At 48.6% G+C, this 12,145-nt stretch overlaps 1 protein-coding gene across 1 annotated transcript in view; it reads left to right on the top strand.

Moving 5' to 3' along the window:
- Nucleotides 1–2,306: 2,306 nt before the first annotated feature.
- Nucleotides 2,307–12,145, top strand: part of CCKAR (cholecystokinin A receptor) — a 385,208-nt gene continuing 375,369 nt past the window's right edge. The window contains exon 1 of the mRNA XM_069630334.1: nucleotides 2,307–2,678. Coding sequence (XP_069486435.1) covers nucleotides 2,543–2,678 — 136 coding nt within the window. The 5' untranslated portion in view covers nucleotides 2,307–2,542. The remainder of the gene's footprint in view (nucleotides 2,679–12,145) is intronic.

Raw genomic sequence — 12,145 nt, forward strand, 5'->3', positions numbered from 1 at the left:
TGGTGCGCAGCAAATGGAGGCAAACAGCAAACAGCATTTCAGGGAACTATAAACACCGAAGTCCGCTTCGAAGAGTCCTGAAGGTTCACTCGGCATTGAACACACTTGAATCAGGGCTTGCAGTGGATCCGTGTCGAAAACACAGGGATCTTAGCTGTTCAGGCTTTCAGAAGCAGTTAGCGCCGCTCCAGGGACTCAAGGGCCAAAGTTAGTCCTTTTCTCTGGCTCTCAAACATTAGGAGGCTGGAACAAACCTTCAGGGGTCCTGCCACACAGTGAGGTCCTAGGCAACATGGCAGCTAGCATAAATGCAGGGCTTGTTCCAGCAGCAGAGTTCACACCTAACGGTCCCTGCAGATGGTTAGGGAACAGAGCTTGCCTTGGAACACCTGCCATCACCTCACAATTGGAGTTTAGAAAGGACTGCTCTCTCATTAGGGTCCAGCAAAATATTCTTCCAGGGTTGGATTCTAGAAATTATTCAAAGAAGTGGTGGGAGACCCCCCTTTTTTAAAGGTAAACGTCCACACGTGATTGGACTAAAGCTAGCCTCCCCTAAAGTAGACTTTGCTCTTCTGACATCACACCCATAGTGCTTTGCTTGAGAGGAAGTGGAGGGGACAGGAAGGAGAGAGAGGGAGAGAGAAAGAAAATGGTGCAAGTCTCCCTATACAGGGCCCTTCTGACTATTCTAACCCTGCCCCCTTCTTTTCTCACTAGGATCAAAGGCCTTAAGAAATGTAGCGGCTTGTTGTGTGGCTACTGCCAAAAAATGGGTGTGTTCTTTTGATGACTGTGCCCAGGGCAGCTACTTTGTGGGTGGCTGGCTCTGGCAGTGGGCGTTAGCGCCCCTCACAAAGAGATCAAAGAAGAGACATGGCCATTTAGGTTCCCTATCCTGTCATTTGGCAGGCTCAGCCTGTCTGGACTGAATACACATCACCTTCCATAGCTTGATCAGGCTCACAGGAGCTGACATCAAATGGAATGGGGCTGCAAGGATTATAAGTCGTGTCATGCAGCATGCCTTTACTCAAGCATAGCTTTATTTTAGAGTTTAACTTTCCACCTTCATCAGCTGCTTATGATCATCATAGCTGTGGTACAGGGAGCATATCTCAAATACAGCCCCTGTGCTGCAAAGATTTAGCTGTCTCTGCAGCTATCAAATTGCCAATTGTTACATCTGAACCTGCTCTGTGCCACTGGTAGAGCAGGTGCTGCAATTCAGGATACTGATGCGGCAGGGCACAGATACACTGTATGCTTTTGGCTTGGAGTTTATGAACGAGAACTCTTATCAGCAGATTATGCTTTCAGAGATGGAATCACCCGTATCATTTTATTATTTAATAAAAATCAAAAAAGCTAGGGGTTTGACACCATTGCCAGATGACACGTCATCACACCTCTTGATTAGATATGCCTTCACGTGACTAATCAGTTGAAAGAAGTTGTATTTCTTTATATGTGTGGAATCCTTTTAAGCAAAGGTCAAAGTGGGAGGGAACTAAATGGTACTAGGTTCCCTTCTCAGGGAAATCTGTCATAATTCACTTACCTTACGGGACCTGGAGTACCATTCCAGGATGTTAGCAAAGGCCACTTTTTGTGGGGAAAAATGTTTCCTCTGCTGGGGATATGAACCTAGTCTCTACCATTATCCATCAGATGTCAAACCGCATTGTGCTATCTCACAAATACTGCCTAATTTGTGTTTATTTCAACGGACTGCTTGTAATGAACCCATTCCCAAGCAGCCGGCCAGCAAACTGAGAATTGCTGTAGGCGCTTGGGTGTTTGCATGTATTGGGAGGGGTGTGCTTGTGGCTGTAGTGCTAGGTGTGTCACTTAAGAGGCAGGAGTGGTGATTGGAAGGGAGGCTGCATAAAGGTGCATGCTGAGGGGGACAATGACACGCGCATGGGGGTCATTTAAATGCAGTCTTTCACCATGTTTGATTCAGTCTTGCAAGAACTGCTGTAAAACACTGGGTTGGTGAAGGCAGGAAAGGAAGGACCCATGCAGGGCGTTTGAATGTGGGGGAGATGATTGTGAGTATGGGGGAGTAAAGGCGGCAGGGCAGCGGGACCGTCGTTCCACTACAATTCGACCACCGCTTTTAAACGGAGATAACTTGTCCGCGTGAAAATGAACGGAAAATACTAAGGCCGCCTGGTGGGAAAGCAGTCGACGGGTTAATGCTGGAAGTAATTCGTGAGTGCACTCAGTCTGGGGCTCTGTGGAGCCGCCTGTCATGCGGGTGGGTGGATCCTGTAGGTGTGATGTCGGAGGCTCCTCTGCCACCGCCTCTGTGAGTTTCCATGCGCTGCTGGAACATGTGCACTGAAACCTCCTCTCCGTCACCGCGGCTGCAGCAGCAGCGTTCACCGAAGACGGCGCGCACTGCCGCCTCTGCCCGGCGCAGGCAGCGCGCGCGGATCGCTGACAAGCGCTGACGGACGGCCCGTGAGCAAGCAAGCGCGCGCCCTTCCTTCCCTCCACGCCTGAGCGCAGGGCGGCTGCCGGCCACAGCGGGAGGATGGAAACTATCTACGATGTCCAGCTCGTGAACGAAACCGACTACGCCGACCTGCTGTGCGAGTACGGCATGGAGGAGAATGGGACGTTCATCTGTATCCAGTACTCTCACTACAACACGACGCTCCCCCCAAAAGGTACGCGCCGGACTTTCCACGGAAACAGGAATCGTGGTGCTTCATGGTTCCACGTGCGCCGTCTGTGGGCATTGCAAACTATTGGGTTTTGAGGAAAGGCGTTTTGATAATACATCTTTACTTTTATAGCGTGTGGGTTGTTGGGTGATTGGCTAATAAAAACAGCGACCAAGCCCTAGGGATACTATATGGTGTCTATATAAATAGAGAGGGGGCAAGAACGGGGAACGAAAGAAAGAGGGAGAAAAAAGAGAGAACGAATGAAGGTAAGATAGAAAGACACATATAAATGAGAGAAAGAAGGAAAGGAAATAAAGAAAAAAGAAGGAAAGAAAGAAAGAAAGAGAGAAAGTAAGAGAAAGTAGATAACATTTATCTTGTGAATATGCTGCGTTTATTCTGGGATTCGTGTATTGTTTGCAACGAGTGCAACTTTGCTGGTCGTAAGATGGCTTCATGTACTGTGTGGTCGTTTGGCTAGGCACACCGTTAGAGGGCTTGCATTTGTGGTGTGTGATGGTTGCATTGCCATGATACGCAGTGTCTAGATTGTGTAGGTCGTGTGGCACTGCTGGTTTGACTATGCAATATGTATGCCTTGGTTGTGTGCTATATGCGATGCGTTGACCGGTTGAGCCTTTGTGACCGACACAGGCTTTTTGGCCTTCACCCTCGACTTTCTATTTTGCTATTGTTGTCTCTGATCCTTTGTACCAGGCATATCAGGTGAGCTTTTGTAGCACATTTAGTGCACGTGCACATGAAGAGGTAGATGCACGCATTCGTGTAATTGCCACCCCTGATGAGAGTGAGAAGCGCTTCTTGGCGCATTGTGTAATCACTTGGTAATCCTGATACTGACGGTGCGCTATGCCCCGGGAAATGAAATATATACATTGCAATTTACATCACGTGACAGCTGATGATGCTGTGGGCAGAATGTAACATGTAGCTATAGTTTCTAGAGCTTTTAAAAAAAACAATTTGATAAATGAAATGTAAAAGGAGCAGGTCAGGTGCCCAATAGTCTGGGATCTTAGTGTGTGTTTGTGTGCATATCATGTATAAGATGTGTGTGTCATGTGATTCGGTGACTTTACAATATGCTTTGTGTTCTGCATTATGAAAACGTTTGGCTTCAGCGACATTCCCAAAGGAAGCACATTTCATATCTGGGGTCTTCGGGCTGAATAACCCCCTCCCCCCATCCCCTTTTGACCTGCTGCTTGTCCAGCGCATCTAGAGAACCACTGTTTACAGATGAGCACGCTAAGCACCAACAATGCACCATTTGCCTATGGTAACCTTCATTTGTCCTAGTGCTCATCTTCCTCGTACCAGTACTTGCTGCATGATGTTGCCAACCTGGCAAGCACATTGATTCAAAGCTGTTTGGCGCTATCTGCTAAATGTGATGACACGCCTTCCCAGTACGCATCATTGCATGTAAAGGACCTACTTACCACAGGCTCCTCCAAGCTATATGCCAAAGAAACCCTCTGGCGGGAGGGGGATGGGGTGTAAGCGTTGAGATAGGAAGAGTAAGAGTAGGGCACTGATGAGTACCATACACAACTGGGGCATTACGCCCGGCCCCTCATCCCCCATGCCACGCCTTACTATGTGAGGAATAGCCATGCTGCTGTTTCAGCTCCTAAAAGACCAAATTGGCCATACGAGGGAATGTCCCATGCGTATAGAGGATCAATAATGTGCCCCCCCACTCCCCTTTGCTAGAGTAAGCCTGTCCCTCCAATGCCCCGATACCCGTACTGCAAATCTAAACTGTACTGGGATCAAAGTGCATGAGGTGCCACTCATGTAGATGCCCAACCACCTCAGAAGTTAACCCAGAGGGACCAGGCCCAAGATGCTGCCACCATATCTGTGGAGCGGCTCCACACTTCTGGAGAAAGCGAGGTATCCGCATACTAGTATGGCTCCATTGCCACTGCAGAGGCCTTCCAGCCCTGCACAGATGGTCCAAAAGTTAAAGGAGGAATGCCAGTTAGTCGGGCAAGTATCTTCCCTGTAAGCAGAACAAAGGTGCTCTGTCAACTGTCAGTAAGTGTAATACATGTGCAGGCCCACGCTGGGGCATTTTGGGGCCCAGCTGAGCCAATGAAATCAGTGGATTCAGAATCTCTGGTTGCCCCCCACAACCGTTCGTCACAATCAGAATCCAAAGCTTTATATGCTGCTGCAGCAGTTGACAACATAAGCTTGGGGGCTGCCTTAAATTTCCCGTACCCCCTTCAGCCTGACTGGAATCAGAATAAGGAACAAGTGACATTTCAAGGGCAAGATCAGCAGTCCATGATGAGGGTACCTGTGCTCTAGCCTGGGAACAGGAACCACTTCAACAATAGAAGGGATACAGGCTCTAGTATACCGGCGGGACACAGATCAGTAGCTGTATGAAATAAGTGTGCATGGCCAAGCAGTATACAGAGCTCAGATTAGCAGCCTGACAGAATGTAAACATGCTCAAACTCGGGTACAAGAGACATATTGGAAGCAGCAAGGAAGGTACACATACCATCGCATAAATAGTGGACATGGATTAAAAGCTACCAGGAAGATGCACATATTGGAACATAGACTGAGAGTACAAGAGGACCATGGTTTTCAAGTAGTGATGCCAATTGTGAGTTGTGAAACAAATGACTTTGTGTTATGAAGATACACTGTAGCCAGAGTTGAGCCAGGCTTTTTGGAAGAGCCTACTCTGAGAACAAAATCACTCTTTGGGACAGACAATTTAGAAATATTAAGGGACTGGCCATTTTTACAGGATGGGCTAGCTGAGAATTAACGAGTAGGCCTGGATCACACACTTTGGTTGAGATTTTAGATGAGTCGGGAATTTGCCCACTTTACCACATTCTTTCCCAGTTCTTGTGTTAGAGCAAGGTGCAACTATTTGTGAAAGTTTGACTTTCATGAATTCAAATAATACCCTGTTATTTAGACCTGACTTGGAAAGTATGAAAATCATAAAACTCAATTTGAGAATATTTAAAACTAAAACAAAGTAAACTTTACAGAAACATATAATGCAAAAGGAGAATGACTGTATCTTCATTTTTCTCCATCAAGGGACGTATAAAGGTAGCAGAATACTAATCGATGTGACCCTAAACATTCTCATCTGGGTTTTGCTGCTGGATTTTAAAGCTTTACATACAGCCAACACACAGACTTGCGGATTGTTATTCATGATCTGCAGACACACATTTCAAATTCTACCAAAAAAGATAACTTTTTGTGTCAAATAAGTAACCTAAAAGAAATGGAGCCAGCGCCTGTGATATTTTTCTTTTATTTTTTAATTTTTTATTATGCAGTTAAATTAATAACTTTTTAATCCATTACATCAATCACCATATCAAGTTGTAGTAAATAAAAGTTAATTCACAAAAGGAGAAGTGTAGTTTGCATTTTTAAAAAGAAAAGAAACAAAAAGAGCTTCACCACTTAGGCTGTGACTTCATGCTTCAATGATAGATAGCCTGTGACATTTGGTTGCTTCTCTGCTATCCAAAAATCCAAAAACCCTTCCTCGCAAATGCCTCACACGAAAAGAAGAAGCAGGCAATGAGCCAAACAATGCCACCAGAATGTGAGAAGGCAACCTTTACGCTGAAGCCAGCACAGTACTAGACACTGAGATGAGATGACTTGTCCAGGATCATCGGATCGTCCGTGGAAACGCCAGGATATGAGTGGCAATACTTTGGTTCTGCAGCCTCGAATTTGGTACCTAATCACCTCAACTGACTAAAACATTCTTTTCTTCATTGCGGGTATCTGCCACTTTTTGCAACACTTGTGTGGACGAACAAAGCTCTAGATCTTCACCATACTGAGGCTATGTCAGTTTGTAGAACTAGCGCCATCTGGAGCAGGTCCATTATTTTGAAACATAGCAGGTGTTATTATCACCAAAGTATACGCACACTCATGTTTATCAACCTTAGAGACAAAAAAGGGCTGAGTCAGCCTAGTCACATCTCTGCAACAAGTACTTAGCACACTGAGCTATCTCCTGAACAATAGAGGCATTCAAATGTATTGATATGCATTTCAACTTTGGTTATTGCACATGATCAAGATAATGCCCACAGAAATGGGAAAACGCTGCATGACCTGTACTAAAGTGAACACAGACACTGTATGTGCTACACTGAAATCAGAAAAGATTGTCGGATTAAGTCATCAGATCAGAATGTGCTTGTCAACAACAGCCAGGCAGAACACGTAGTCAGTCCGCAGCGCACTATAACATATCATGACATGTATTATTTATGCTCTGTTTAAAATGGGCACTGACTCCTTAGAAAGAGGCAGCCTTGTGGGGGCCCCCTCGCAAGGTGGGGGCCCAAGGCTCGTGCCCTTGCTTCCCCCCGCCCCCATAAATCCATCGCTGGACAGGCTTATCCCCATAGGGAGAGAGAGCTGTGGGGGGCGTACATTGACTTCCGTAAACACGAGGAAAGGAGAACCATACAGACGCAAATACTTCAACCGGCACCAAATGCTGGACCCCCGGAAAGCTACTCTTCACACGGAGCCTCACATATCCTAGAAACACCATCGCTTACGCAATGGATATCATAACAAAGACCCCAGTGAGGGGGCTGAACACAAATCTTGGAGAGTGGGGTAAAGGGAGGCGCGAGTAGCTCCTCAAGATGTGTGTAGAACTCAAGGGAAAGCTGCGAACCTGTTGGGACGAGGAATACAAGTTAAGTTCTAATGCTCCAGGTAATGGGAGTGGGGGTCCCACACCACCCCAGAGATCCCAGAATTCAGTATGGGTGCCTGATGGTCCTCAGAGAAGAATCCGATTTAGGACAGCCCCCGGGAGAACCCTTCAGTTGGGTGTTAAGACCTGGGTGCTGAAAATAAGCAGGGCTGCATTCGGAGGTGGCAGGAACATGGTGGAACGAAGCCATTCTACTCAGTGTGCAGCCGCTGCTTGGCAAGACCACCGCACTGATTTGGCTCCTACAGACGAGGGACCCTGACATGTAAGGCCCAGGTGCTTAACCCCCAACCAACATCGCAGCAAAGTCTGAAAGATGCCATGGTTAGCACGGGGAAGATAAAAGCGTCACTTGCACCAGGGAAGACCCGGGGAGCCAATACCATCCTGGCCAAAGAGGACACTGAGTAAGGGGGGATCATCTATATCCCTACACCAGCCGCCAGCCCGTGAATGAAAGAAACGGGGCAATGTAAAGGGCAGCTAGAGGGCAACTGCCAAAATCAGACGAGCTGGAGGATTAGAACGCGCCGTCAGAAGAGCATCCTCACTGTCTGCCCAGAAGGTCCACCCCAAGCAGCTGTATTCTAGGCATCCTCGTGCCAGGTGTCCCAGGGTGGGGTCAAGAAATCACATGAGGGAGACACCCTGCTGATTGGGTATGTTCAGTTCATAGAAGGAACATAAACTGTAGATTCCATCCTGCTATTCCCCGCACACACATCTCTGACCATGCACCCAGCTGCCTTGACGTGTGTGCCAAGTACTGATATCTGGACAAACCAGGGGGATGGAGAGTAATGCCCTCCCTCCCCTTGATACCATAAGCACCGCCTGCCCCCTGATACCCGGAATGAACATAGAAACATTTATTTGTTTGTTTATTTTTATAGCGCGCAAAACCCGGAAGTATCTAGGCATTTTTGCTTCATGTCAGTGCTTCAGGTTGCGGAGAGGAAGCGCATAATGTACTTACAGTCATTGAGGTGCATGAAGCTGAATATATCGTACGGAAAGTGCAGAGCGTTGAAACAAGTGAGTCGGTACATGGAACACACAGATACAAGAGTCAAACTAGGCAGGAACCTGCATGGAGCCTACCCCATGCTGCAGGGTGGCACCATCAGTGTGCAGGAACCTGCATGGAGTCTAACCCATGCTGCAGGGTGGCAGCATCACTAGGCAGGAACCTGCATGGTGCCTACCCCATGTTGCAAGGTGGCAGCATCACACAGATACAAGAGTCAAAATAGACAGGAACCTTCATGGAACCTACCCCATGTTGCAGGGCGGCAACATCACTAGGCAGGAACCTGCATGGAGCCTACCCCATGTTGCAAGGTGGCAGCATCACACAGATTCAAGAGTCAAAATAGGCAGGAACCTGCATGCAGCCCACCACATGCTGCAGGGCGGCAGCATCACTCCTATACAAGATTCAAAATAGTCAGGAACCTGCATGGAGCCTACCCCATGTGGCAGGGCGGCAGCATCAATGGGCAGGAACCTGCATGGAGCCTACCCCATGTTACAGGGAGAAGGCATCACACAGATACAAGAGTCAATATAGGCAGGAACCTGCATGGAGCCTACCCCATGTGGCAGGGCGGCAGCATCACTAGGCAGGAACCTGCATGGAGCCTACCCCATGTTGCTGGGAGAAGGCATCACACAGATACAAGAGTCAAGATAGGCAGGAACCTGCATGAAGCCTACCCCATGTTTCAGGGCGGCAACATCACACAGATACAAGAGTCAAAATAGGCAGGAACCTGCATGGAGCCTACCCCATGTTGCAGGGTGGCAGCATCACACAGATACAAGAGTCAAAGTAGGCAGGAACCTGCATGGAGCCTACCCCATGTTGCAGGGTGGCAGCATCACACAAATACAAGAGTCAAAGTAGGCAGGAACCTGCATGGAGCCTACCCCATGATGCAAGGCGGCAGCATCAGTGTGCAGGAACCTACATGGAGTCTAACCCATGTTGCAGGGCGGCAGCATCACTAGGCAGGAACCTTCATGGAGCCTACCCCATGTTGCAAGGTGGCAGCATCACACCGATACAAGAGTCAAAATAGACAGGAACCTTCATGGAACCTACCCCATGTTGCAGGGCGGCAACATCACTAGGCTGGAACCTGCATGGAGCCTACCCCATGTTGCAAGGTGGCAGCATCACACACATACAAGAGTCAAAATAGGCAGGAACCTGCATGCAGCCTACCACATGCTGCAGGGCGGCAGCATCACTCCTATACAAGAGGCAAAATAGTCAGGAACCTGCATGGAGCCTACCCCATGTGGCAGGGCGGCAGCATCACTGGGCAGGAACCTGCATGGAGCCTACCCCATGTTGCAGGGAGAAGGCATCACACAGATACAAGAGTCAAGATAGGCAGGAACCTGCATGGAGCCTACCCCATGTGGCAGGGCGGCAGCATCACTAGACAGGATCCTGCATGGAGCCTACCCCATGTTGCTGGGAGAAGGCATCACACAGTTACAAGAGTCTAGATAGGCAGGAACCTGCATGAAGCCTACCCCATGTTTCAGGGCGGCATCATCACACAGATACAAGAGTCAAAATAGGCAGGAACCTGCATGGAGCCTACCCCATGTTGCAGGGTGGCAGCATCACACAGATACAAGAGTCAAAGTAGGCAGGAACCTGCATGGAGCCTACCCCATGTTGCAGGGTGGCAGCATCACACAAATACAAGAGTCAAAGTAGGCAGGAACCTGCATGGAGCCTACCCCATGTTGCAGGGTGGCAGCATCACACAGATACAAGAGTCAAAATAGGCAGGAACCTGCATGCAGCCTACCACATGTTGCAGGGCGACCGCATCACTCCGATAAAAGAGTCAAAATAGTCAGGAACCTGCATGGAGCCTACCCCATGTGGCAGGGCGACAGCATCACTAGGCAGGAACCTGCATGGAGCCTACCACATGTTGCAGGGAGAAGGCATCACACAGATACAAGAGTCAAAATAGGCAGGAACCTGCATGTAGCCTACCCCATGTGGCAGGACGGCAGCATCACTAGGCAGGAACCTGCATGGAGCCTACCTCATGTTGCAGGGAGAAGGCATCACACAGATACAAGAGTCAAGATAGGTAGGAACTTGCATGGAGCCTACCCCATGTTGCAGGGTGGCAGCATCACACAGGTACAAGAGTCAAGATAGGCAGGAACCTGCATGGAGCCTACCCCATGTGGCAGGGCGGCAGCATCACTAGGCAGGAACCTGCATGGAGCCTACCCCATGTTGCAGGGAGAAGGCATCACACAGATACAAGAGTCAAGATAGGCAGGAACCTGCATGGAGCCTACCCCATGTGGCAGGGCGGCAGCATCACTAGACAGGATCCTGCATGGAGCCTACCCCATGTTGCTGGGAGAAGGCATCACACAGTTACAAGAGTCTAGATAGGCAGGAACCTGCATGAAGCCTACCCCATGTGGCAGGGCGGCAGCATCACTAGACAGGATCCTGCATGGAGCCTACCCCATGTTGCTGGGAGAAGGCATCACACAGGTACAAGAGTCAAAATAGGCAGGCAAGGGTCCAAATATGAACTGACCTGTGTCGTCTCGCCCTTTCGTGTCCGGGTAGTGGACAGGGAGTAGCAAGGGCCTTATGATCGGGTCCTTGGCAGAGGGCCGGCCAAGCCTGCCGGCAAGCACAGTGACTGTTAAGTGTGCTAGTCCAGCCAGAAGGAGCTTGGCACCGACACACTGGTTGCACATTTCCCCCCATGGTTGCAAATTATCTGCCAGTTCGATTCGAGGGCAGAGCGTGTGCAAGAGCAGACTGTATATTGCTATCGGGGTATTTGGGGTCTTCGCTGGATGCGTTTGTCAGTGAGACAGGGGTTCTTGAAGCTCATATGGGTGCTGGTTGGCTTCTTTCCAGCTGCAGCAAATTGAGCCATTTGGATATGAGGGTTTGAGGTGTTTTCGGGCTAAGGTGGAGTGAGGTTTCATTGTCAAGTTGGGAGTCTGTAGTAATCTCCATTGTTACTGGACCCTCTCAAAGGAGGAGAAACGAGAATTCATCGCAGGTCTAGAAAATTACATAAATAACGAATTGCCACCTAGGATGATTGCAAGAGGGAAATAGGCCAGTCCAATATGCAACATCCATTGTAAAGATATTTTTTAAATAAAAATGATATTCTTAAAACACCTGGGTGAACGTGGCAATTGCACTTTGGCAAACCTATCATGAGCATAGCATTCGTGCATTCATCCAATGTTTAGGTGCACCTGCCGCTCTGTGGTGGTTGGGAGAAGGTAACAGCAAAAAAGGGAGCCAATAATTAGCATTAGAGTCTATGATACGATAAAGAACAGCCGTGGGGTGGGGCCGAGGGAAGCAGAGTGGATATCCACCAAATGCCCGAGGACTATGGCTTCTAGTGCGTCATCCCTTCCTATTCATTAAGCAGATGACAAATGGATGTCTGACTAAATGTCCAAACTCTCCCCAAAGGTTTACCCCAAAAAATACGAGAGCGTCGATGTACATTAATACCCCCAAATGCATCTGTCGCTCATGTCACGCCTCCCACGTGACTGCTGTGCCTCCCGACGAGATTCTCGTAGGCCGATGTCTACCGATGTCTGAAGTGCAGCATACTTTGGGGCTCATTTTCCTGTTTGTCTTTTACATGGGGGGTATAAATGTGCA

Source organism: Ambystoma mexicanum, chromosome 6q (assembly GCF_040938575.1).
Source record: "Ambystoma mexicanum isolate Mex_15411 chromosome 6q, UKY_AmexF1_1, whole genome shotgun sequence".
In the NCBI taxonomy this organism is placed as follows: Eukaryota; Metazoa; Chordata; class Amphibia; order Caudata; family Ambystomatidae; genus Ambystoma; species Ambystoma mexicanum.